General features: G+C 41.2%; 2 protein-coding genes across 2 annotated transcripts; both read left to right on the top strand.

Annotated features, from left to right (window-relative positions):
• The first annotated feature begins 16,420 nt into the window (after positions 1–16,420).
• LOC128122591 (olfactory receptor 2W3-like) lies at positions 16,421–17,368 on the top strand. The gene has a single exon (XM_052758230.1). It carries the CDS (start codon positions 16,421–16,423, stop codon positions 17,366–17,368), a length of 948 nt encoding a protein of 315 aa, XP_052614190.1.
• Positions 17,369–25,893: 8,525 nt separating this feature from the next.
• LOC128123067 (olfactory receptor 2AK2-like) lies at positions 25,894–26,814 on the top strand. The gene has a single exon (XM_052759031.1). It carries the CDS (start codon positions 25,894–25,896, stop codon positions 26,812–26,814), a length of 921 nt encoding a protein of 306 aa, XP_052614991.1.
• Positions 26,815–27,460: the final 646 nt, after the last annotated feature.

Raw genomic sequence — 27,460 nt, 5'->3', positions numbered from 1 at the left:
AAACAAAGTGTAAGATGGCTTGAATGTATAGGTCCAGAAGGACAGAAAGGAAAATTAAAACCATATATGGCTAACATAGCTATGAACCTGTGGGGTCGAGACTTGTTACAACAATGGAATACTCAGATTAATATCCCTCCAATCTCAGAAACAAATCATAAATTAGTACATGTTTCTGAGAGAAATATTAAAAGATATTATTCTAATGAGTGCTCACCAGCCATCCATGTCATACAAGAACAGGGCACAACAACTGATAATCTTCCAAAAACATTAACAGCTCTACCTTTAAAATGGTCAACAGACAAGCCTGTATGGGTTCAGCAATGGCCTTTAACAACAGAGAAACTCCAGGCTTTACAAGAGCTGGTGGAAGAACAGTTAAATGCTCATCATATTGAAGAATCAACCAGCCCTTGGAATTCTCCTGTATTTGTTATAAAAAAAAATCTGGTAAATGGAGAATGGTAACAGACCTTAGAGCAATTAACAAAGTAATTCAGCCAATGGGCTCTTTACAATCTGGAATTCCTTTACCTACTCTGTTACCAAAAGGCTGGCCTGTCATAGTTATTGATTTAAAAGACTGTTTCTTTTCAATACCCTTACAAGAAAAAGACAGAGAAAGATTTGCTTTCACAGTGCCTACTTATAATAATTCTCAACCAGTTAAAAGATTTCAATGGAGGGTTCTCCCACAGGGAATGTTGAATAGCCCAACTTTGTGCCAATATTTTGTAAAACAGCCATTAGAAGTGGTACGTAAAAAATTTCCTAAATCTATAATTTATCATTATATGGATGACATTTTATTAGCTGATTCAAATGCAGATACTTTAGAAAGAATGTTTGAAAAAGTAAAGAAAATTTTGCCTTGCTGGGGATTACAAATTGCTTTAGAAAAGGTACAAAGAGGAGATTCTATTAATTATTTAGGATATAAAATAGAACTTCAAAAAATTAGACCTCAAAAAGTGCAAATTAGGAGAGATCGACTACAGACTCTTAATGACTTTCAAAGATTATTTGGAGACATTTCTCATCTAAGAACTATTGTTGGGGTAAAAAATGATGAACTGAATAATTTGTTTAAAACCTTAGAAGGTGATAAGAACTTAAATAGTCCAAGAGAATTATCACCTGAAGCTGAGAAAGAATTGGCCTTGGTAGAAAAGAAAGTACATGAAGGGCACGTAGATCGTATTGATCCAAAGCTGGATTGCATTTTGGTTATTTTACCTTCTAGGCATTCCCCAACAGGAATATTAATGCAAAGGGAAGATATTATATTGGAATGGATATTTTTACCAAATAAACCAAATAAAAAATTAAAAACTTATGTGGAAAAAATCTCTGACTTGATTTGGAAAGGAAAATTGAGACTTCGTCAATTAGCAGGAATAGACCCAGCAGAAATTGTCGTACCTTTAACTAAGGACGACATTGAAAAATTATGGATAGAAAATGAAGCTTGGCAAAAAGCTTGTAGTAATTTTTTGGGAGAAATTAACAGCAAATATCCCAAAAGCAATAGAATTGATCTTATAAAGAGAGCTGATTGGATCTTGCCTCGAATTGTGAGGAAAAAACCCATATCTGGAGTTCGTACATTTTATACAGATGCCAACAAACAAGGAAAGGCAGGTTACAAATCAGAAAATTTAAGTAAAGTGGTTCAAAGTCCTTATAATTCAGTTCAAAAATCAGAATTGTATGCTATTCTGTTGGTATTAATGGATTTTTCAGAACCTCTCAATATAGTAACTGACTCTCAGTATGCTGAAAGAGTAGTATTACATATTGAGACTGCAGAATTTATCCACGATGCTTCAGAATTAACTTCATTATTTATTCAATTACAAGATACAATCAGAAAAAGGAGTCATCCTTTATATATAACTCACATCCGATCCCATACTGGTCTGCCAGGCCCTCTAGCACAAGGCAATGATGAGATTGATAAATTATTGATAGGAAATGTGCTGGAGGCCTCAGAATTTCATAAAAAACATCATGTAAATAGTAAAGGTTTAAAAAAGGATTTTTCTATAACCTGGCAACAAGCCAAAGAAATAGTAAAGAAATGTCCTACTTGTTCCTTCTACAATCAAACGCCATTACCAGCAGGATGTAACCCAAAGGGTACTCAGAGGAATGAAATCTGGCAGATGGACGTGTTTCACTTTGCAGAATTTGGAAAACTGAAATATGTACACCACACTATCGATACTTATTCAGGATTTCAATGGGCAACTGCTTTGAGTTCTGAAAAAGCTGATTCTGTAATGACTCATTTGCTAGAAGTTATGGCCATTATGGGTATACCTGCACAAATCAAAACTGATAATGCTCCATCATATGTCTCTGTTAAAATGAAACAGTTTTTTGCCTATTATAATATAAACCATGTTACAGGTATACCACATAATCCTACAGGTCAAGCAGTTATAGAAAGATCAAACAGAACTCTAAAGGATATGCTAAATAAACAAAAAGGAGTAACAAAAACCCCCAGAAATAGACTACATAATGCTCTATTAACTTTGAATTTTCTCAATGCCAATGAGAAAGGAACAACAGCTGCAGAGAGACATTGGATAATAGAAAAAACTACAGAATTAAATCAACCTATATACTTTAAGGATGTGCTGACCTCAGAATGGAAACCAGGGTATGTGTTACGTTGGGGACGAGGTTTTGCTTTTATTTCTACAGGAGAAGATAAGCTGTGGGTACCATCAAAATTGATAAAGGTTCGATTTGAACAAGAGAGACCTCTTAATTAGAGGAGGTGATAGTTCATCAACTATCGTAAACATCCAATTTAAACTAACTTACACCAGTAACACATGCCTTTTCATTTAATCAGATAACTTGTCAAAAAGGAACATCCCCAAAAAACCTTGGGGAAAGGTTTTTGTTTTTGTCTTTTAGGAGAATGAAGGTTAACGAATTTGAAGAACACTGAACAAATGAGACAACTGAAGAAAAGGAACAAATCATCTATCCTAAGAAACAGAGTGAAATGGCGTATGGGTATGTTATCTAAAAAAATTTTATGTCTTCCTAAATGTTTGTTTCTGCTTTTCTTTAAAGATTTAACACTATTTAACTTCTAATAGTCCCAGTTCAATTAAAATTTAAAGCTGACTTTGGAGTTGGAGAATGGCTCTCTCCTTCTTTAAACTCAAGCATGTTGTTAAAAGGAAAATGCAAACTCCCTGTATCATGCCAGAAGAAAAGAGCCATCTTCTGCTATGGGACAGGAGAAAAGCCAAATTAATTAAGGGACTATTCTATTACGAATCTCAACTCTTTGATTCTATTCTGATTCTTTAAACTTTTCTTAAAGTATGAATTTTATATCAAAATTTACAAGATCAATATATATAGATATATACATTTTAAACTTTGTTAAGATATAAATGGTCATATAGAGTACTAACTAATTCTAAAAAGTCGCATATATAGTCTTTGTGTTCGAGTCTCTTATCAGTTTTTTGCAGGAAATCACGGTTAGGCCTAACATCAACTGAAGTCTCCAGGAAGAAGATGGGGCCCCACAACAACAACAATTCCACGTGGACAATAATAACATCACTAAGCTGACAAACATCATCTACAGATCAGCTTTGAACTACAAAGTGCTCAGAGCAATTTTGAGAAGAGCTAGCTGAGATGATCCAGTCTCAAAGACTACTTGAATAAGGATTTGCGATAAACCCTGAATTTTGGCATTATACACAGACTGGATAACGAAGGATATATTTACCTTTCCTAGAATTTGACAATTAACCTAAAATTTTTCTTTCAGGATAAAGATACCTTCGCCCATACCCAGCAGGAAGCAATTTCAAGAATACGACGCCCACATTCCCAAAGAGGTGGTGTGGGGCGGTTGGTTTTTTTGGTCTTTTAATGGGTTTTGGGTCTGGGATAATTTTCATTGATTAGGGGGGTTGGTTACAAGTTGTTGTCAAGGGTTAGGAAAAAGGCTAAGCAAAGGAGATTAGATTTAAGGTTCTTATTAAAAAAAAAAAGAAAGAAAGAAAAGAAAAATGTAAATACTTTACATTGGATTGGATTGTTTTATATTGTATACAAATTATATATATTGAAATTGATATTGTTAGAAAATGTTATATATATTTTTCTAATTGTACCGTTCATCTAACAATGTAATGCAATTTTCTGATCCTTGAATGTTATTACCAACTATTAGGATATAAAGAAATGAAAGTTAGTAGTTAGATATTATAATAGAACTTGTAGTTATATTAGGTATGTTTTCAAGATTGAGTAGATATATTTTAGATAGACAGGTTATCTTCAAACCCTTCAGAGATCTACAGAATATGGCATTTAAAATGTTTTAATAACTTAGAAAATTTTTCTTTTTTGTTATGACTATGAGACATGTCGGCTCCTGGCAGTACCAATCTACTTCAGAGAAAATATGGGCATTGAAGAAACTACATATGGAGTTAACTTTCATTGTGGCAAAAGTTAGCCACTGGACAACAAAGTATCCTCGAATCAACAGGACAAAATGGACAGACAGGACATAAAACAAAGGATTACTGATTCTTGCCAAAACAAGTGTGGTTATGGCTTTATCAAAAGGCATCTTCAGAGGCCAGGACAATATGGCACCATCCCTGAAGTGGCCTTCGCAATTCGAAAAAGGTACAGTGCCCTTTTCTTCGAAGGCAGCTGAACAGGCAGTGGGCCGATGGCCTCTGATATGCAATGGAACAGCAGCTGAAACAGTTATTCTTGAAGAGTAACTAAGCTCATGCCTCTCAATAGTAGACTGGCATTTGATAGAGGGATATGGAGAAGAATGGGATGCTGAGATGAAGCCATATATACACAACCAAGAAGAATGGACAGCTGAATTAAAAAACCATCAACAATTTCCAGAATTTAAAATCCTGAATCATGACATGACACTAGTGGAATTCAGGTGTTTCTGGTACATGGACTACTCTCACTCAATGTGAGGCTGAACTGTTGACCTTATGTACATCCTACTTCACAAATGAGTCTGTCAGATATGCTAAGCCTATAGGCTGAAGATGATGCCCCAGCACTTCGGAGAAACCTCAGGTGACTGTCCAGACAGCTGTCTGTTTCTGTCAACTCACAAATTTTTTGGAAGTTGCTTATGTGCACTTCCTGTTTTTATTTTTGTTAGCTAATATTATTTCCTTCTTGGGTCTCTGAGGGAGTTGAAGATTAGTTAGTTATAGTTGAAGTTTAGTTAGTTATAGTTGAAGATTAATTACGATACATTTTGGACTTACCAAAATAGGATAGATAATGAAATTATTTTCTCTGAATTTGTCAAATACAAATGGACTAGACATTGTTTAGGTATTTATTACTTGTATATATTGTATATAGTTATTGTACTTTTGTATATAGTTTTTCTTATATTAGTTATAAGCTTTTTCTTTTTTTTTCTTTTTATTAAAATAGAAAAGGGGAAATATGGTGATATTTTACTTGTATTAAAATATTATTTGTATGTTAATAAATAAAGTTGCCCGGGGGTCAGAACTATTAGCAAGCCATAGGAAAGCAGGGCAGTGGTAGCGTACGCTTGTAATTCCAGCACTTGGTAGGCAGAGCTGGGTAAGTCTCTGTGTGTTCAGGGATACAGCCATTATTGGATACACATGCCTTTAATCTTAATACCAATCATGGAAAACCTGGAGGCCTATACAGACAGGCTGTGAGGAGGCGGTCATGTGGTTGGGTTTACAACCAATGAGAAGGCAGGACAGGAACTCTATATAAAGACTTTAACACAGGGGTAGCTCTGGTTCGGAGAGGTAGGACCACCGCAGGAGGAAGGGTAAGGTTTTAGCTCTTAGCTCTGACCTCTTGGCTTTCTTCTTTGCATTGGTTCTGTGTTTATTATTTAATAAGAAGGTTGGATACATCTACACTTGTGAGTGAGCCAGCAAGTGGCTGTCCTCCATGGTTTCTACATTAGGTTCCTGCTTGAGTTCCTGCCTTGACTTCCCTCAGTGATGGATTGCCTGTGACTTGTGAAAATAAGCCAAATGAACCCTTTCCTCCTCAGGTTGCTTTTTGTCAGAGTGTTTTAGGACAGTAACAAATAAAACTAGAGCATGTCTATACTCAATGACAGAGGCCCTCCTGTTCAGATTCTGCTAATTCGTGGTTTGTGTAACTTAAAAATGGCCAGTTCTAAACTCCACCCTCCCATCTGTGTGAAGTTGACTTTCATTCCTCAGGGATTAAGTGTTGATCTGGGGATGTAGTTCAGTTGGTGGGGTGCTTGCCTAATGGGCTGAAAACCTGGAAGGGGTGGTGGGTATAAATCTATAATCCCAGCACTTGGGAGATGAAATCGGGAGGATCAAAAGTTCAAGATCATCCTCTGACTACATAGCAAGTTCAAAGCTACATCCACAGAAGGCCAGGCTTTCTCTGACTCAGCCTCATTCCCACGGTCTTAAAGAGGCAGGTGCCTTAAGTCTACAACAGACCCAGCAACAGCCACAGACAGGAAAGCCTCATGGGGAGGAATTCAACGCATGCAAGTTGTGATTTCTTTCACAAAAACGGACAATAACTACAGCTGCCTGTGAGCATCAGTGTCTCTCCATACTTTCTCCCAGGGTGATCTTAAGGGTGGGGGACAGTCACCATGGCCTCCATGATGGAGGAGTCTACTGACTACCTGGTTGTTTCTCTGGGGTAGCAGTTCCGGCCAGGAACCTTACATGGTGAGTATTGTTACCACATCACCTTGATGAGGTGATACCCACTGACAAGCAGATGTCTGATTCCTGCATTGACACCTCAGCCATTTTGCCCATGGGCCTTAGGACGAAGATGAGTTGAGAAAAAGCCAACCTCACAAAATTGGTTCTTCCATTTCCCATCCCTCTGCTCCAGTAGCCGCAGCTGTAACACCTGTAACAGGTCTGGCATATTCTTATCCTCAACTTACAGAAAACATAGCTGAGGCATATGTGGGTAGAGCTGATAACATATCTAGAAAGAAAAATCCCCACACCTTGTATTTAACCCAGAAACTTTACAAATTTGTTCTTCTGCTTCCTAATGATTCTGGAGAGGGGCCAGTGATTGAAGAAGATTGTGGTATCCAAGTCTCAAGCTGAGATGTAAGGCAGAGAAGAAAGGTGTATTAGGTGGACATAGTTCTCATTAGATGTCTCAACACATGATTCCACAGAAACCTTTTAGTATATAGTTAGATAATCCAGGCATAGCAATAATGAATGCTTGGGGCCATCTAAGATGTTCTTGTTCTCCGTGAAAAACAGGAGAGATCTGGCTTGCACCAGCTACAAGAACACCATAGTCCTTCACTCACCTGAATTTTCAAACTAGGTCAGCTGCTGGATACAGAGAGTGAGGGCAGGTGTGAGGACAGGTCAAACATCTCCCACATTGTTCCTGAAGGTCAAGAGTTGCTATTTAAATGAGCATTACACAGAGTATAGGAGAGCATGCTTTGATGGGATAGTAAATACAAGTGCCAATGAGTCAATTACTGGCCACGTAATGGGATTTGGTGGGAAATAATTTAAAAATATTCTCTTGAGGTTTCTTTATTTTATATTATGTGTAAGTGCTTCGCTGCATGTATATCTATGCACCACATTTGTGCGGTGCCCAGAGAGGCCAGAAGAGGATATTGGACCCCTGGAAATAGAGTTAGGAGTAGTTGTAAGCCACGTGAGTGCTAGGAACTGAGCCCAGTCACTTCAACAAGTGCCCTTAACCGCTAAATCATCTCTCCATCCCCAAGTGGCAAAATTCATCATACAGAAAAGAACTGGAATAGAAGTATTTAGATTCATAAACCCATGAGGGACGCTAACAGAAGAGTGTTGTGCACAAAATGTCAAGCAATACTGCCACCTGGAGGAAGCAGGAAGAGGTGACATGCTCTGTCCTTAGTTTAAAGAGGAAAGGATGGAGTTAAATTACTTGCCTCCAACTGATGTCTGAGCACCTGGGTTCAATGCCAGGCACCTACACAGCAGAAGAAGAGAACGGACTCCCACAAATTGTCCTCGGATCTCTGTGTATGCCCCCCAAAATAAATGATATACTTTTAAAAATGTGTGAGGACAGGAATCATTGTCAAGCTTATCCAAAGGAAATTAGAGCTTAGGCATTGTAGTGACTTGTCAGCAGTGGTGACAATCCTCATTGATGCTGCTGTCCTATGTGGAGTCCTATGTTCCTCCTGTGTCTTCCTGCACAGCCTTTATTTCCTCATTCCCCAGAGTACACAGGCCACATAAGCAGGGAGTGCCTGCAACTCAGCAGCTTTCATAAGGGAGTCAACAGCTCCCCTGGCAGTGACAGGGTCTTTTCTGGGCACACTTTGGTCAGCTTGTAAGCATAGGCAGGGACCAAGACATGGATCCACAGTGACACCAGCGGCCACTGAGTTTGAGGGGGTACCTTCAGCTTTTAGGAACCTCAATGCAGGTAAAAATAAATCATTGGCTTTCACAAAGAAGAGAATTTCAGAATGAGTTACTAAGAGACAGAGTTGGGTTTATCCAAATTTTTAGATTCTTAAGTGTGAGGGTTAAGAGAAGTAAGGTGCTGGGGGAAGGCACATGGGTATGGGCTTCTCTGAGAGTCAGACTTTATTGTGTTTACAACATAGTCACACAGACTATCACCTTCAAAGGCTTATTCAGGAACCTAACTGAGACCCCAGGGCGGTTCTGTTGATTTTCTATGCATACAAGTATTTATTTTTTCTGATATAATCATAATATTCTAAATGACCTAGCCTCTGTTCCTTTTGTTATAGCGTTACGTTTGTAGTGTTAAATCCTGAGCTCTGACAGCCTTGACAATCCAGGCTTGGCCATCTGTTCTCAGTTAGCCAGAACAAGAGAGAAGTGAAAAAGCAAAGACAGAAAATGTATTCAATGTGGTCACATTGTGAAGAGAAACAAAGAGGCTCAGTGGTGCCCAAGTCCATCTCCAGTGTCGTGACATGGAGTTTAGCTTTTAAGAGAGCAAGAGGCATGCAGAGCTAAGCAGTCCTGGTCAAGGTGTGGGGAAATTCCAGTCCTTTGCATTTGTTGTCCCAGTGGTCTGACAGCTGAAGTGAGGGTCACAAGTGTCTCTCTTTAGAATGTATTAATTCCTACAAGGATGGTTTCAGTAGCCTCAGGGGAAATGAGGATAAACCACAGTGTCCCTAAACTCTACGAGCTTGTTCATCGAGAAGAGGATAACAAAGTTTATGCAAGTGAAAAGTGCAGAAATAAGTTCACTGTTGGGCTTGGGAAGCTGGCTCAGAGGACAATAAAAGCACTTGCTGTCCAAGTCTAGGAAACTGAGTTCAATCTCCAGATGTGCAGTAGCACACATCTGTAATTCTGGCAGTCTATGATGAGAAGTGAGGCAGAGACAGAAGAGCCATGCAGAAACTCACAGGTGAGCAAAAACAAAATACACAATGTGACAGACGTGACAAGAGACCCCGCCTTAACAAAGCAGAAGGAGATCCAGCCCCTGAAAGTTGTCCTCTGACCTCCACACAGGCACTGTGGCGTGTACTCACTCACATTCTATCTCTCTCTTACACACACACATGCAAAAGCAAATAAAATAATACCTTGTCTATTGTCTCAATTTTACAAGTCACTCATTAATTGTGTTTCAGTGCACAAAGCCCAGTATGCAGAGACCTGACTATGTGTGGTAGGGTAGTGTGGTAGTGATGATGATGGTGAGGGTGGTGGTGGTGATGGTAGTGGTGATAATGGTGCTGGTGTTTGGTGGTGGTGAAGGGGTGGTAATAGTGATGGTGGTGATGGTAATGGTAGTGGTGATGAGATGATGGTGGTGGTGGTGGTGATGGTGGTGGTGGTGGTGGTGGTGATGGTGATGGTGGTGATGGTGGTGATGATGGTGGTGGTGGTGGTGGTGGTGGTGGTGGTGGTGGTGGTGATGGTGGTAGGGTGGTGGTGGTGATGATGGTGGTGGTGGTGGTGGTGGTGATGGTGGTGATGGTGGTGATGGTGGTGGTGGTGGTGATGATAGTGGTGGTGGTGATGATGGTGATGGTGATGTGGTAATGGTGGTGATGGTGGTAAGGTGGTGGTGGTGATGATGGTGATGGTGGTGGTGGTGATGGTGGTGGTGATGATGATGGTGATGGTGGTTGTAGAATGCTGTGGACCTGTAAGGAGGTGAGATCACCCTTCAGAGAGAGAATGAGCATAGCTAAGTTTGAGCTGTGAGTTTACTCCTGTCTCCAGGGGAACAACTGTTAGCCCCAGGACTCATTACACTGTTTTCTCCCCTGGCTCCATCATCAGGTAATTAGTGTGTTTTGTTTCCTGTGTGCCCCACCTCTGTCTGTCAGACTAGGAGGAAATAACAAATATCTTAGTTCACAAGCACAGGACCAGTAAACCGAAGGTTCTAACTAATCTTCTTGTCCAGTTTAAGACTATTTTCATGAAGTTATTAGGTTGGTCAATGCAGTCAAGCTATTAAATTATTTCTTTGGTATCACAAACTCTGTTAAAGGTTAAGCTATGTTTGCATAAACAAGTTACTAAACACAGACTAGTTTGCTCGTTCAAATGTATCCAGGGAACTTTCAAAGGTAAGATATGAACACACCGAAGTGCTAATGTATGCACCACACTTCCAGGTACAAAAGAAACCACCCACTACAGTTCCCATTGCTCTTCCATGAGATGCTTAGTGGAGCTCCAGTATGGGATGGTGATCATTCAGTGACTCGAGATGACAAAATGCTGCTTAGAAAAAAGGATTCTGTATTTGCAGGCATCGCCGATAATCTTGTGTCTTTGAGTAAGGAGCTCATAAGTTCATTTCCTATCGAGAAGGAAGAACTCTGCCTTCCTCATGGTCTGCCACAGGCGGGGAGAGAGACACGGCCATACAAAGACGAGAGGAGACTAATTGGCTTCTGCCTCTGCGCCTCCCAAAGGGCACACAAATGATCCATGGGGGATTTGAACCCCCACCCCACCTCTGCACTGTCTCCTCTGTCTCACTGGGGAGACCATGGTTCTGGCATTTTCTCCTCACAACCCTCTGCAGGGAGGTTGTAGATCCCCGGATACAAACAGGGAGAAGTGAACTCTAGGGATCTCCTTCCTTCTCCCTTGGGTGTCTTCCTGTGTTACGACATTGAAGAGAACCACTCACAGTCCATCAGCTTCAGGCTGGACGGAAGAGCAAGAGGGCATCAGGCAGAACACCCAGAGCAAGCAGTGCTGAGGTGACAGTCTCCTCTCCTGTTCAGACACTTCAATCCACTTGGCGACATGCTGCTGAAACCGGTGAGTAGGGTTGGGGGCTTGAATTTCTCCTGAAACTTTATTTCTCTCCTTAGTTTGTGCATCAGGATGCTGAATGAACAGCCTCCTTCTGGTCTTTGAGGATGATCCCATGATACAAAGCAGAGGCAAACATTGTTTCTGCTCTTACAGAATTCTGTTTTCAGAGCTGAGGACTGAACCCAGGGCCTTGTGCTTGCCTAGCCCTACACTGAGCTAAATCCCCAGCCCCTCTTACCGGATTTGACAGTAACGCCTGATGCCAGGTCATACTCACAGGTGAATATACACTAATTAACCAATTCAAAGGCTAGGTAATAAAACCATATACAGTCAGACTTCGATTTATTTGAACTAGTCAGCCAAAAAACATACCCCAGAAGAAGTAGATTTTTAATTATGTGTTAAGTAAAGTGATAGACAAGAACTTGTACATCCATCCATACTAAATAGATGTGTAAAATATACTTGTTATCAAAGACTCATGAAGGATACTCTGAAAACAATGGGTTAATTGGAGGAAAACACCACACAGAAAATATTTGAATCAAATTAGGAAGAAACCTAACACTTGGGGATAGGGAGACAAACAAAGACATTCCAAGGATGATGAAAGATAAGGAAAAAACAGTACAACAGGCAGGTAACGGAAAACCACTCAGACATCCATGGTAACAACAACAAAAAGACTGTGACTCAGTAGTCGTGGCTGAGTGGTGGGTACTAAATGCAAAATCAACAGCGCTTGTTTGCAATGGGGGCAGTCATGTGCAGAAGCCCTTTACTGAATGCAGAATCTTAGACCACTTAGACCCTGACCTCCTGCAGGTGCCCATTTCTGTAGCTGCCACTAAGCTGTTTCCAAAAACAGAAGTGAAACACAACCTGATTTCGTGTGTACAAAGAGCACGGTGGTCCTCCCAATTTAGTCCAAATAAACAGGTGAACACAGTGTCTGGAACCAATTACCTTTGTTCCAAAGCAGATGTGTTGGAAACTATGTATTGTTCATCTGTCATGTGTGTCCTTAAGACCAAGGAAAGAAAAGAGTAGTAAGCCAATCTTTTTCTTCTACTCAAAGGTTATATGGGATAAAATGATAAGCCAAACTTAGAGACAGTGCATATATTTGAGTAGAGGGGATGGATGTGTGTGGATGTCCCGGGAGACTCCAGAGCTCTTTTGCAGGTCTTTGATCTTATAGAGAAAAGAATTTGAAAAATAAGTCAGGGAACCTCAAGGATCATTTTATCAGAGTTTGGGAGATAAAACAACAAGCTGGAGAGCTAGGTAAGTGCCCAGAGGAGGGAGATAGATAAAAGGAAGAGAGAGACCCAGGCTTTCTGAATTAGCTGTCAAAAAAGCAGGCAGGCTCCTCAATTGAAATCTAGAGCATCTATGTGGGGGAGGAAGGTATGCTTTCAGAGGGGGGAGAGAGAGGCGGGGGTGGGGGAGAGAGAGAGAGAGAGAGAGAGAGAGAGAGAGAGAGAGAGAGAGAGAGAATGACCGTCAGGTTTAAGATTTTGATGATGTTTAGGAAAGGAAGCTAGAAAGAGAAGAAAGAAAAAGCAGGCTTCATAGTGAGTGTCTGCAGGCAGCTGGACCCGAGGTGATGCTCCTGGGTCGGCCAGTGCTTATCTCATGATGGCAAGAGAGCAAAGGTCATTCTTCCCACTTTCTTTTTTCGTCTTCTGGGATAGCATGTCTCTTTCCATCTTCTGGTTTCAGGCTGGTCTTCTTTAGGTTGAAAACCAGGATTTTTTTTTTCTTTATTGGAGGGTTTCTTCTGCTTAGTCTAGACCAGTGGTATTGGTCTAGAACCTGTGGGTAGTGACCCCTTGGGGGATCATATGTCAGATATCCTGTATACCAGATATTTACAATACAATTCATAACAGTAGCAACATTGCCATTATGAAGTAGCAATAAAGTAATTCTATGGCTGGGTGTCACCCCAGCATGAGGAAGTGTCTTAAAGGGTTGCAGCATTGGGAAGGGTGAGAACCACTGGTCTAGACAGAGGAAGCACCCTCTGGTGCTTCAGGACACTGGTGACACAGGACACTGTCATCCACTGTGGCTGGCTTCTCTGTAAACAGGACAGTTTTTTTTTCCTTAGGCTTTTTTGTTTAATATTAGTCATATGAAGTTTACCTAAAACCTTGGATTAGATAAAGTTTTACATTTCAGAGAACATCGACTCCTTAGTTAATTGGGAAAAGTCAGTTCAGCTCCTTAAGCTCCGTGAGACGTCAGTGTGTTTTGTTGACTGGAGTTATGTTAACTACTACCTGAGAAAGAGTGGCTGATGGGTAAGGATTGTTTCTAAAATGGAAAGCAGGAGAAAGTCAGGTTCCTGTGTGTGGGGGAAAAAAACCTGGCAGCAGTAAGAAAGAAATGAAGCATAAAAGGGCATTTCCTGCTTTTGCCAAGAGCTCACTCCTTCACCCCACTACCACACAGAGAAACGGAAGGGGACACGGCCGAGTGCTTGCCTTACTCATGCCATTGGTTTACATATCAATATTCTACCTAACTTGTACCAAGTTTCAGTACTCTTCCTCAGGTGGAGACAATTACATGGTTCTCCAGTTCAGCCGGCATGCACCGCTTCTCACAGGCGGCAGACAGGTGCTGACATCAGCAGTCATGGCTGGAGGAGGGGACTCTGGTGGGAAGATTTGGGCTGACATATTTGTGGAATAAACAGATTTCATTCAAAGCTGCGATTCCTCCAAGAAGAATTAAATTTTTTTAAAAAAAATTAAATACAGGAGGTCCTTTAGGGGCCAGTCATCATCTTGATAATTAATTAATTAAAATCATCTTAATTAATACAGAATGAAGGTTTCCTCTTGATCACACATCAAGTGCCAGTCGTTAGAGCCAGGGGATTATCCTAATCATGATCTAATTTGAGAAGTTATGTTCACAAGACATTGCATTACCACAAGCAAAACCCCAGGTGTGGGATAAAACATTGGAAACAAATTCATCAAAGACCAAGTGTGGAGGGTGGCTGAAGATCCATACAACCTGAGGTGGAATCAAACAGGTAGATGAGTTCCCATTTGGTGTGGATTACAGATCTCTGAAAAAATGGGCGTGGTGGCTCATGCCTGTAATCCCAACACTCAGGAGATGGAGGCAAGAGGATCAGAAGTTCAAGGTCATCCTGGACTACATAACAAGGTAGAAGCCAGCCTTGGGGACATGAGACCATGTCGCAGAAGGGGATGGTCATGCCAGAGAGATAATTCAGTGGTTACAAACACTGGCTGCTCTTCCAGAGGATCTGGGTTCGGTTCCCAGCTTTCACATAGTGGCCCACAACCGTCTGTAACTCTAGTCCCAGGGGATCTGACACCTTCTTTGGCCTCCTAGGGCACTGTACCCACACAGTGCATAGATATACATGCAGGAAAACACCAAAAATATATAAAATAAAAATAAAGGAAAGTAAAGATTATGGAGATGCAGAGACCCTAATGTGTGCTTTCTTAAGTCTAAGGGGAGACAAGGGAGAAGCTAATCTTTCCAAAACTTCAGTGACTGTCCAAAGTTACCAATCATTCTGAACCAGTTTCACTCACAAGCAAATGTGGTCCCAGGACAAATGGTCCAGTTTCTTTCCAGAGTGAGGCAGAGCAAACCAGTTTTAGCTTGTTTCCATGGAGCCTGGTTCAGGGGATGTAGGAGTTACAGGAAACATGTAGGATTTTCTTTTTCCTTTTTTTAAGTGCTCTTGAAGCTAGCTGGAGTGATATACGCTAACAATCCCAGTGCTCCAGAGGCCAAAGCGGGGGAATCATGAGTTTTATGCCAAACTAGGCTAGATAATGTTATGGAGTTTACGACCCCTGGAAAAAGAACACAGACTCAACCCAACTGTAACTAAAAGATATATTGATTAGCTGCTAGCAGGATGAATAATCTCTGAGCTAAATTTGAGATTGCTGTGAGAAGTAGAGTGAGGGAAGGATTTTCAAAAAGGAAAAACTTCAAGACCTCCAGTATCTACACAAGCAAGCAAAAACTGGTTTGTTCTGCCAAGGTAAGTGACCCTAAACAATCTTTGGGTATCTGTTTAAGCAAGTTACAATAGCCAAAAAAGCAGTTAGTCACACCACAGCATACATTTTTGGGTGGGGTTCACCGAGTCAGGGTTACTGGGAGTTTATCTTCCAGGGATGGGAGTCAGAGACAAATGTCTAGTGGGTACCAAGATGGATGCCTGGCATAAAATGGAGTTTCTTTAGCCGTTATAATAGTGATGCCTTGTTCCAAAGAATTAAAAGTAAAATTATTTCCTCAAAGTTTGAAATTTATTTTCATATTCAAAAGATATGGCTGGACCAGGTAGTTTGCCATGAGTTTGAAGCCAACCTCATCTACAAACTGTATTCCTGAACAACTTGGGCTGTGGAATGAGACTCTGTCTCAAAAATATATGCAGAATCTTTATTTCAGAAGATGGACCAAGTATATTGTTTGCCGATGTAACCTATCCTTTTTATCTTTAACATGTTTTTATTTCTAATTTTGCCCAAAAATTTTGTTCATGTAAAGTGCCAGGCAGTGGTGGCACACACCTTTAATCTCAGTACTTGGGAGACAGAGATAGGCAGATCTCTGTGAGTTTGAGGTTAGCCTGATCTACAGAGAGAGTTCCAGGACAGCCAAAGCTACACAAAGAAACCCTGTCTTTAAAAAAAAATTATTTTCAGGTTTTTTTGTTGTGTTCTGACAGGATTTTTGATTGTCAAGTTTGAAGTATTTTATCCACTATTATAAGTAACCCAGTAAACTATGCATGGATGGAAAGTTTTCATAGAAGTTCTAAGTATCATTAGTAATACTGAATTTATCTATCTATCTATCTACTATCATCTATCTATCATTGATCTATCATCTATCATTGATCTATCTATCATCAATCTATCTATCTATCATTGATCTATCTATTATCTGTCTATTGACTATTTTCTATCTATCAATCATCTATCTATCATATATATATATATATATATTATATATTCCCATCTTCCTCAGGTGCAGTAGAGATGGGCACAGCCAACGACAGCACCTTCAGCCATTTCATCCTTGTAGGCTTCTCTGACCGGCCCCAGCTGGAGAGGGTCCTCTTTGCGGTCATCCTGCCTGCCTACCTCCTGACCCTGCTGGGCAACAGCACCATCATCCTGGTGTCGAGGCTGGACCCGCACCTGCACACCCCCATGTACTTTTTCCTCACACACCTGTCCTTTCTGGACCTCAGCTTCACCAGCAGCTCCATCCCACAGCTGCTCTACAACCTCAGTGGGCAGGACAAGACCATCAGCTATGTGGGCTGTGCTCTGCAGCTGGTCCTGTTCCTGGGCCTGGGGGGTGTGGAGTGCTTGCTGCTAGCTGTCATGGCCTATGACCGCTTTGTGGCCGTCTGCAAGCCCCTACACTACATGGTCATCATGAGCCCCAGACTCTGCCTGATTTTAGTGTCTCTTGCTTGGGGCTGTGGTGTGGCCAACTCTTTGATTATGTCCCCAATGACCCTGTGGTTACCTCGATGTGGGTACCGAAGGGTGGACCACTTCCTCTGTGAAATGCCCGCCCTCATCAGGATGGCCTGCGTCAACACGGCTGTCATCGAAGGCATTGCCTTCATCCTGGCGATAGGCATTGTGTTGTCCCCTCTGGTGTTCATCTTGGTTTCTTATGTCTACATCGTGAGGGCTGTGTTAAGTATGCAGTCATCCTCAGGAAGGCACAAGGTCTTCAACACCTGTGGCTCACACCTCACCGTGGTCTCACTTTTCTATGGAAATATCATCTACATGTACATGCAGCCAGGAACCAGTTCCTCAAAAGACCAGGGCAAGTTCCTCACCCTCTTCTACAACATGGTCACCCCTCTCCTCAACCCTCTGATCTATACGCTCAGGAACAAGGAGGTGAAGGGGGCGCTCAGGAGGCTGATTTGGGGGAATGTAAGTCTAAAGGAAAAATTATAGTCGAAGAACTTGGAAACTCCCAAGATGTTAAAACCCTACAAAGTTTGGGACCTTTAACCATGTTCAATACCACTCGCATCTGTCCGAATCGAAGCCGAATTCTCGACAGGCTTTTGGCCCATTTTGTTTTCTAACATGAGAACTGTGAAGGAGTCTGTGAGTTCTAATATTCTAAAACAGTATGTATCGATGCCAGGTCTGCTGACCACCCCAATGCTCAAATGCCAATGTGTACCGCTGAGGAGGGCTAGGAATGAGGACCATGCCATGCTCTTAAGTCAGTCTGGGAGGGACAGTGAGTAACCAATTCAGAGAAAGGGACTTTCCTTAGCACAGGCTTTCTGAGGATTTAGTCTTCACTTCCCACTACATCTCATTCTGAGATGCATAAATCCTGGCAAGAGACAATCAACATGGACAAGAACTTTCCCCTGACCTTTATTGTGCTCTACCACAAGACCTTTCCTCATCATGATGTGTCTATGATACTTTCATAACCACTTCCTCATCCAACAGCATTATGGAAGGAGCTATGTTTCTTTTAAATTACAGTTAATTGTTTATTTATTTATTGGAGATGTACATGCCATGGCTCATGTGTGGAGGTCAGAAGACAACGTGAGTGGGAGCTGGCTCTTTCCTTCAATCAGATGGGTCCTGATGACTGAACTTAGGTCATCACAAATGGCCCCAAGCACTTTACTTGCCAAGCCATCTCACCGGCCCGTGGAGGGACCTTTCTATTCTGGGAAGTGCTTCCAATGCAGAATCAAACACCCAGTCAAACCTGTAGTTACTGAATCTGTGAAATGGACCTGCTGCTTGTGTGTGCTGATGACTATGTGTGTCAAGGATAAAGCTGCCATTCAACGATACATGGCAAACAAAGAGACATGCACAGCAAAGGGGATAAGCACGAGATACGGGAGGCTTGACAGGGACATCGGGGGACAGCTTTGAGGTGGCATTTTATCTGTGTGATAAAAAGAAAGATCCTAGACGTCTCTCCTGCACCAGGGAAGTTCAGGTTTCTTCCTGTCAGAGTGAACTTGGATGCTTTAAAGGACAGGAAAAATAGGAGCACATGAGAGAGAGCAATTGCCAGTCAGGAGGGTCCCGTGTGCAGGGCTAGTGAGTAGGATCTCGGAGTACAGACAAAAGGAAAATAAATTCAGTAACATGCAACACAGTTTTCCAGAGCCGTTCCTGCTGCTTGAGTGGATACAATGGATGCTACAGGTCAAAGGTGAAAGGACAGAGGTTACTTAGGAAGGGGAGAGAAGAGGGAGAGCCCGGGCCTATGAAAGGAATATGCTCAATATGCAGTATACACCCATACAACACTTAAGGCATAAAGAAAATGACATAAGAGATGCGCGTGAGCGTTTGCATTCGTGGAGAGTGCGCTTGGCTCTCTCGGCTGCTTCCTTTTCTTTTCCACTGTAGGAACTGGTCACTAGCTCAAGTGTGGGGAGATGCAGAATCATGGCATGGGGTAGATTGAATTCTTTACTGAGAGTGAAAACTTCTGTTTTGGTTTTTGGTTTTTATTTCTTTTTGGCTATGATCCCTGTCCTTTCAGCATTTGGTGAGAAACACTCACAATGAAACTTTTCCACATGCTTTGCTGTAGTTGATTTTTTTTTTTTTTTACTCTCTGCTCTTTGAGGGCCCACCACTCAGCTCCCAAATAAATACATGGAGACTTATTCTTACTTATGAATGCCTGGCCTTAGCTTGGCTTGTTTCTAGCCAGCTTTGCTAACTAAAATTATCCCATCTACCTTTTGCCTCTGGGCTTTTACCTTTCTTTATTCTGTATCTCTTCTTTCCGTCTTATTCCATGGCTGGCTGTGTGGCGGGTGGCTAGTCCTTGGTCTCCTTCTCCTTCTCCTTTTCCCACTCCTCCCTCTTCTCTTCCCCTCCTATTTATTCTCTCTGCCTGGCAGGCCTGCCTATTTCTCTCTCCTGCCCAGCTATTGGCCATTCAGCTCTTTATGAGACCAATCGGGTGTTTTAGACAGGCAAACTAACACAGCTTCACAGGGCTAAACAAATGCAGCATAAAAGAATGCAACACATTTTTGCATCATTAAGCAAATACTCCACACCATAAACAATTGCAACACATCTTCAACTAACATTCCACAACACTTTTGCAAATTTCTCTCTGGAGGTATGAACAATAAAGTTCATCTGGGCCTGAGATTTACAAATGCATATGGCTGAACATAAAATATATCTATTTGCCATCTATAAAAAGGAGATTGCATTAGTAGTTTGCAAATGACGGAGCAAGGGACTCATATTCCTAGAGTAGTCAAATGTTTGTGATGAAGGTACATGCAGAAGCCAGGTGCATGGCTCAGTTACTAGAGTGGTTCCCTAGAATGCCCAGACCTAGTGTGGTAACAAAGACCTGTCATTCTATCACCAGAGAGGTGGAGGCAGGGGGTCAACATTAGCTACATAATGAGTTCAAGACCAGCACAGGATGCATGAGACTCTGTCTCAAATGTAAAAAGAAGGAAGAAGATCTATCTCAGCAGTAAAGAGCACTTACTGCTCTTGCAGAGGACCTGGGTTCGATTCCCAGCACCCATATAGTGGCTTACAATGATCTGTAAACGGCAGTCCCAGGAGATCTGATGTCCTTTCCTGGCGTCTGCAGGTGTGAAGCACAAAAGTGATACACAGAAACACATTCAGGCAAAACAGCCATACATATACACTTTAAAAAAATATTGTTTAAAGGTACACACATGTATAACTTCTGACACCATCATGGAGAAACTGACCAGAAGTATATCAGCTGATGCCAGTTCATGCTGCAAGACAGCAAGTTATATTTATATCTGGCTTAAAATAACCAAACCCATAAATATTTTATTTTGTTAAGTTTGGTGTTTATTTACTTATATGTTCATTTGTTTTGAGTGAAGGTTTCATGTAGCCCAGGCTTCAAACCCACTATGTAGTGGAGCATGGCTCTGAATTTCTGCTCTTCCCACTCTCACCTCCCAAATGCTGAGACTGCAGGTGTATGTCCCCATGTCTGGATAAAACTACAGTATCCTTTAGTATTGCAAATAATAGTTGTGAATTGTGAACGTTTAGAAAAGAGGAGCCTCAGCTCTTATGATTACTATTATAGTTCAGGAAGTGATATCATCTGGTGGTTCTGTACTGTGTTCTCACCTCCTCAGGAAAAATTTATTTCTGTAAATAACATTTATTTGCACTATATTAATTCTCATGATAGCTGGGCACTGGTGGTGCATGCCTTTAATCTCAGCGTTAAATCTTGGAAGGCAGAGGCAGGTGGATCTCTGAATCTGAGGCCAGCCTGGTCTACAGACTGAGTTCCAGGACAGCCAGGGCTACACAGAAAATCCCTTTCTTGAAAAAAAAATCTTTTCATGACATTATAAAGCTACCAGGAGTGTTTAAAGCAGAAGTGGAAGTGTTCAGCAGTTAAGGGCACTGGCTGCTCTTCCGGAGGACCCGGGTTCAATTCCCAGCACCCACAGGGCAGTTCATAACCATCTGTAGAATCCAGAGGATCTGACACCCTCTTCTGGCCTCTTCAGGCACCAAACATGTACATGGTACCTGGAAACACATGTAAACAAAATACCCATGCACATACAATAAAATGACAAACAAATAAAATACAGTCAGGAAAAGTGATACAACCTACTAGAACATACCATACATCTACAAAAAATGGATGAAGTTGGTATTCAAGACAAACAGGGTGTTACAATTATTTTTATTGCCGCTGTAAACCAGCTACATGGGAACTTTATGTGTAACTAACAGTTTTCCTGGATGAGACCATTCATGGCTTGGTACAGAAATGATGACAAAGATGATACACATAAATAATACACCTTAGTTATTGGCTGAACTTGGAATTTTAATTTAAACACACAAGGAAAAGAAATAGTAGTAAAATTAAGAGAGAGTATAAAATAAGCAAAGGGAGTGAAAAGATTTTCTGTGTATCACTTTTGTGCTTCACACCTGCAGATGCCAGGAAAGGACATCAGATCTCCTGGGACTGCCGTTTACAGATCATTGTAAGCCACTCTATGGGTGCTGGGAATCGAACCCAGGTCCTCTGCAAGAGCAGTAAGTGCTCTTTACTGCTGAGATAGATCTTCTTCCTTCTTTTTACATTTGAGACTAATGTAAGGCTAAACTTGCAGAGTGAAATTTGCATAAATCCAAACATCAAAAGCATGGTGGTGGTAGCACTATGATTATAAGGTAGTAGATCAAGGGATCATTAGTTAATAAGGTAAAAACTTCAATGGATGTGGAAGAAGCCATAAGATCCAGGCCTAACAGGTAAGAGATACCATAAATGACACTCCATATAAGAATGTTTAAGCAAGCCGGGCGGTGGTGGCGCACGCCTTTAATCCCAGCACTCGGGAGGCAGAGCCAGGCGGATCTCTGTGAGTTCGAGGCCAGCCTGGTCTACAGAGTGAGATCCAGGAAAGGCGCAAAGCTACACAGAGAAACCCTGTCTCGAAAAACCAAAAAAAAAAAAAAAAAAAAAAAAAGAATGTTTAAGCCACAGAAAGATACAAAAAAAGACTGTTAAGGTGTACAAAATATTCATTTCAAGGTTAATGAAGCACACTTTTCACTTGTTAATCTACAAATAAATAGCAATAAGGAATATACAGGAATAATAATCATCATCATTTTTAATCTACTATTGTACACCTAAAAAACTGTCATGAAAAATGTTTCGTAGAAAAAAGTATGAATATTAAAAAATGGTTTAGTGTCACTTGTAAAGAGAGAACTAAAATTGATTGGGTCAAATTTTTACAATTAACCCAGTAAATATTATCAAGGGCTATATTGGTACTGAAGGTTTTTCTTAGAAGTGTACTATTGTCTCCAGGTAAAAGGGTAACATTTGTATTAATAGATTAAAAATTAAGCACGTTACCTATGCAAACTGGGAATGACTTTGGGATAATTTATTTCAAACATCCAGTTTTTACAATGCTGTTAGGATGTTGCGATTTATTGAAAAATAGCTCAAAATTCAATATGCAGTCAACATTAAGCAGATTCATTTTTTCTCTTCTAATGAAAAACTATAACTCCTTTAGATTTAGCAGGACTGTTTTGGCAGCAGGAAAAGATTGCCCTTTGCCGTGATCTGATGTCCTCTCCAAGCTGGGGCACAGTGAACTGTTATTGATTCCGACACCCAATGGACCTGTGACTTTCATAAACACGATTCTCCTACATCTGTGATCATACTGAACATTTGAAGATGGTCTTCAGAGATATGCAACACAAGCCAAATCCTAGGTTGTATAATTCCTTGAAATACCATAGTTATGGTGTTTCTAATATCTATATAGTGCAGCTTATTTCTTACACTTCCATTGCAGACAAACATGTTAACAGTATAATAGAATGAGCCTTTTTTCAACTTATCAGCTTCAGTTGTGACTTGAAAATATGCTTTGGACATTTATTCTGAACTCTTAAATTCTACTGTGCAGTGCAAACAGAAGTTCTAATAAAATGGCATCTCTTTTGCACGTGATGTGTTTATTTAATTGTGGACAAGAGACCAGGTTTTCCCAGAAGGATTCTGAAAGAATGCCTAGGAGGTCCAATCTTCCACAGGCAGCCAGAGGATTTCAGACCTTAAAAGTCTTCCATAGATGCTAGAAATGGTATCTCTTTCCCACTTAAGTCCTTAATGTTAAGTGAGGTTTATTTTCTGGGGCAAAAAGCAACTCTCTTACAAAATCACAGTGGGCTAACAATTTCCAAAATGTGCTTGGAATTAGAGATTTTAGAAACCAGGGTTTCTTCTTTGATACACAGATTAAACAGCTTGATTCACTGGCTATTAACATTGTATTTAAAAGTTAGTCATGGAGGTATAGTTGTGGCTTTCTACCTATTATCTCTGGGTGTCTTATCTTTCTACATATTTTTGTACAGGTTCACTGTTCATTCTTATCTAGTATTCCATTTTTGAGAAGAAATCCTAGGGATTTATGTGTCTCTAATATACAGTTGCTTATGCCATAGTTAAAATTATGTTAGACTTAAATTTATGAAAGGACAGGGAGTCTTCACATTTGGTCATCTGGAGGAAAAGGTCACCACGGTCCTCACATTCAAAAGCTCAGCTTGGTGGAGGACAGAATTCTGGCTTGGTCCCAGCACACTCCCTCACCTGACAAAGGAGCCTTGCAGATAATGAACTACTGAAGTAAAGCCAAATTCCCTGATGAATTTGCTACTGATCTTGTTGAGGAGACCCTGAAGCAGTGGTGTTCTTGCTGGGGAAGGTATGTCTTGGCATTATTGTGTAAAGTTCTACTTGTACATCCAAACTCCTGAATTGAATCAACTCCTGGCTACCTGCATATTCCAGGCACCACTTTCAAATTGTCTGTAATGTCAAGGTACATGAGTGCTGTCCTTTGATATTCTCGAGCATGTAACCTTTCTCACAAGGAGAAAGGGACTGACTGGGGTTCTCCCACTTTGGGAGGGCAAGTTTGTCCACAAAACATGCCGTTTTTCAGCATATTTAGAATATTTTCTGATTTCAAAATTAATTATCTTACACCCAGAGTGATTTAGGAGCAAAATAAAACTGTGGGAGGTGTGGGTTAACCGAAGTCTTTCTGTAAAAAGTAACAACCATTTTCTACATTACTCTATTGATTTCTGCTTAATTTGTTAATTACTGGGGTGAACGTGGTAATTTGATGCATGTGTTCAGTGTGTCAGGATAAACATCAGGCCAGCTGACATCTTTTACATTGATTCCAAATGACCCTGACACAGAGTCTCATCTAGTAAAGGAGGTGGTTGTGACAGGGATCCAATGGGAGTGAGGAGCTCGGGTGTGTCCACTGCTCCAGGCTCTCTCAGCACACTTTGTCCTCCAAAGGGAAATTACTGTATCTGCAGCACACTGTGTTTGGGATGGCCTAAAGTTCCTCATCAGCAACCTGAGGGGAGGTCGGTAACTAGGGCTGCTAGTTGAGTTTTGTCTGTAGACGTGGAGAAACCTGACAAGGTAACTTCCAGCACATTGAACAAACTTGAAATTCTGCTCTTAATGTAATGAAGAGAAAGGAAAATGTATTTTCCCAGTTTCACAGCATTAAAAAAAAACTTTAACATATGCAAGAATTCAGTAGACACTGACTAATGTTCTAATGATGAGAAACCAGGACAGGGCTGGTCTTGGTAGCCCAGTATCCCAGCACTCAGGAGGTGCAGGAAAGGACTGAAAGTTGAGAACACACCTGGGCTACTGAACAAGATGAAGTCCACAGTCTGACTGCATAGTGAGATCTAGCCTGAAAAACCAATAACTAAGGGTGTAACCTAGGTGTACAGTGCTCACCTGGGCCAGGTGTTTGTGCACACACACACACACACACACACACACACACACTGTGGAAATCAGCACAGAATTCCACATTTTTGGCAGTGACTGGTGCCAGGGTCTGGATAACATCTGAAACCCAAGGCAATATAGGAGCAAAATGAAACTGTGGGCACTTTAGCATTTTACTAGCTTGGGAATACTGGGGAGATGTGGGTTACCTGAAGTCTTTCTATAAAAAGTAACAACCATTTTCTACATTGCTCTATTAATTTCTGCTTAATTTTCTTTCATAATTAGTATTTTGAGAATTTGAAAAATATTGCCCAGTTTTTCTGTTACTTTAAAGCAGTCTCTTTGCTTTATGCAATATATATATATATATATATATATGTATAACATAATAAAATGCTTAATGTGGTGTCACATGATGTTTTCTTGCATTATGTAATCCTCTTGTAGCCATACTACATCCTCTTAATTTTTACATTGCATAATGATCTCAGTGTCTCATTCATTTCCTGTGTAAATTCTGTGTTTCTATTTCCTAAGACTCTCCTGTCAATACCATTGTTCACACAGATAATAGAACCAAGTGAGCTAATGCCATCACGGATAGAGAGAGACCCTTGCTCTAGTCTCTGACCAGGAAGAATTTGCAAAGAGGAATAGAAATTTTGCTGAGAACCATGAAACTGCTTATTTTATGATCATTTGAATTTCATTCTGTAATCTTAGAAGGTTTGTTCTGATTTCCTCCGTTATAACTTAAAAAAAACTTGAATCAAGAGGGGACTGAAGACTCCATCCATGTAGAAATTATAAAGACAGAGAATCGGGAATCCTTTCTTGAAAATGAGTGTGTCTACAGGCATGCATTCAAACAGCAAAGTCTTACACTAATATGTATGATTGCAACTTGCAGGTTAAGCAAAATTAAAAACATTAAAAATAACTAAAAAAGTCTTTTCCCTCCAATAGCCTGAAACACAGGAGAGAAGAGAGATTGCCCTAGAGCTATTCCAGAATAATTTATCCCATGATTGTCGATGGATTTCTTCCCAACAGGAGTCCTTACCAGTACATGCCTTTTCCAGATTGTATCTGTTTTGATGGTTCAGTCTAAGCCATGGAGATAGGAAATCACAGCTGGAGGACAGACTTCATCTTGGTTGGTCTTTTCCAGTATGGCCAGATGGACACTCTCCTCTTCACAGTCATCACCATCCTCTTTGCAGTAGCTCTGATAGGCAACACCACACTGGTCCACCTCATCAGACTAGACAAAACACTCCACACCCCCATGTACTTCCTCCTCAGCCAGCTCTCCATCATCGACATGATGTACATCTCCACCACTGTGCCCAAGATGGCAGCTAACTTCCTGTCAGGCACCAAGACCATTTCCTTTCTGGGCTGTGAGATCCAAGCCTTTGTGTTTCTGAGCCTAGGTGGGTCTGAAGCCCTCCTGCTGGGCTTCATGTCCTATGACAGGTATATAGCCATCTGCCGGCCCCTGCACTATCCTGTGCTCATGAGCAGGAAGATCTGCTGCTCCATGGTGGCCTGTGCCTGGAGCAGCAGTTCCGTCAATGCTTTGGTGCACACGCTGTATGCATTTCAGCTTCCATTCTGTGGATCTCGGATTGTTAACCACTTTTTCTGTGAGGTTCCATCTCTCCTGCCATTGGTGTGTGAAGACACATCCCAATATGAGCACACAATCCTCATGAGTGGCCTTGTCATTCTGCTGCTACCCTTCCTGGCCATTCTGGCTTCCTATGCTCGGGTGTTGGTTGTTGTATTCCAGATGCGCTCAGGGAAAGGGCAGAGTAGAGCTGTGTCCACCTGCTCCTCCCACCTGACTGTGGCCAGCCTGTTCTATGCCACTGGACTCTCCACCTACACCCAGCCACACTCCATGCATTCTCCTGCAAGGGACAAGGTGGTGGCTGTGCTTTACTCAATTGTCACCCCTGTTCTGAACCCATTTATCTACAGCCTGCGCAACAAGGAAGTCATGGGGGCCCTGAGGAGACAGATGGGATGATGGATATTGAGACAGAAACTATGGCTTTGGGTCACCTTGTGGACTAATCTCAAAGCTGGTCTTGAACACTACCTGGGAAGATGGCATGATTGACCTTCCTGTGGAAGTTCATCAAGTTTGTCTAACTCACTGAAGAAGAGCATGTCCACTCAGTGTCACATTGAATTGGTTCTGAGGGAGATCAAGGGCTTTGTCCTTAGCTCTAGGACCTTTGGCTGCCTGTCAGCCTGGGTTGGCTTTCTGTGGAACTTTATCACCCTCTACCCTGATGCAAGGCACTGTGGCTTCTCAGACTGTGTGAGTCAGTACAGTCACCTTCTGAGCACTCACCTACCTCTTGCTCTAGAAGCTCTTACTGCAGTTTTTTAGTGTAGCTGTATGTGTGCAGATACTTTACATCAACGTGGAATGTCTTATTGGTTTTCCTTTGCAGGTACAACTATTATATAAGAGTGCGTGTCTGTTTTTATACTATGACATATTTTAGGGACAATTTTGAAAGAAATAGGGAAGGAGATAAGTTACTGTTTCCTTTGGTGCTTGTGTGACTATTACCACACGAATAAGATTTCTAGGCTCCCCTAAGCTGTTTGATGATGTCTCACCAACTCCCCTTTAATAATACCTTTCTCCAAAATTCACTAAT

The sequence above is a fragment of the Peromyscus californicus genome, unplaced genomic scaffold, assembly GCF_007827085.1.
Source record: "Peromyscus californicus insignis strain IS unplaced genomic scaffold, ASM782708v3 Scaffold_3__1_contigs__length_106647218, whole genome shotgun sequence".
Taxonomy (NCBI): domain Eukaryota; kingdom Metazoa; phylum Chordata; class Mammalia; order Rodentia; family Cricetidae; genus Peromyscus; species Peromyscus californicus.
The sequence above is the reverse complement of the archived record's forward strand: the minus strand, read 5'-3'. Positions and strand labels throughout refer to the sequence as shown.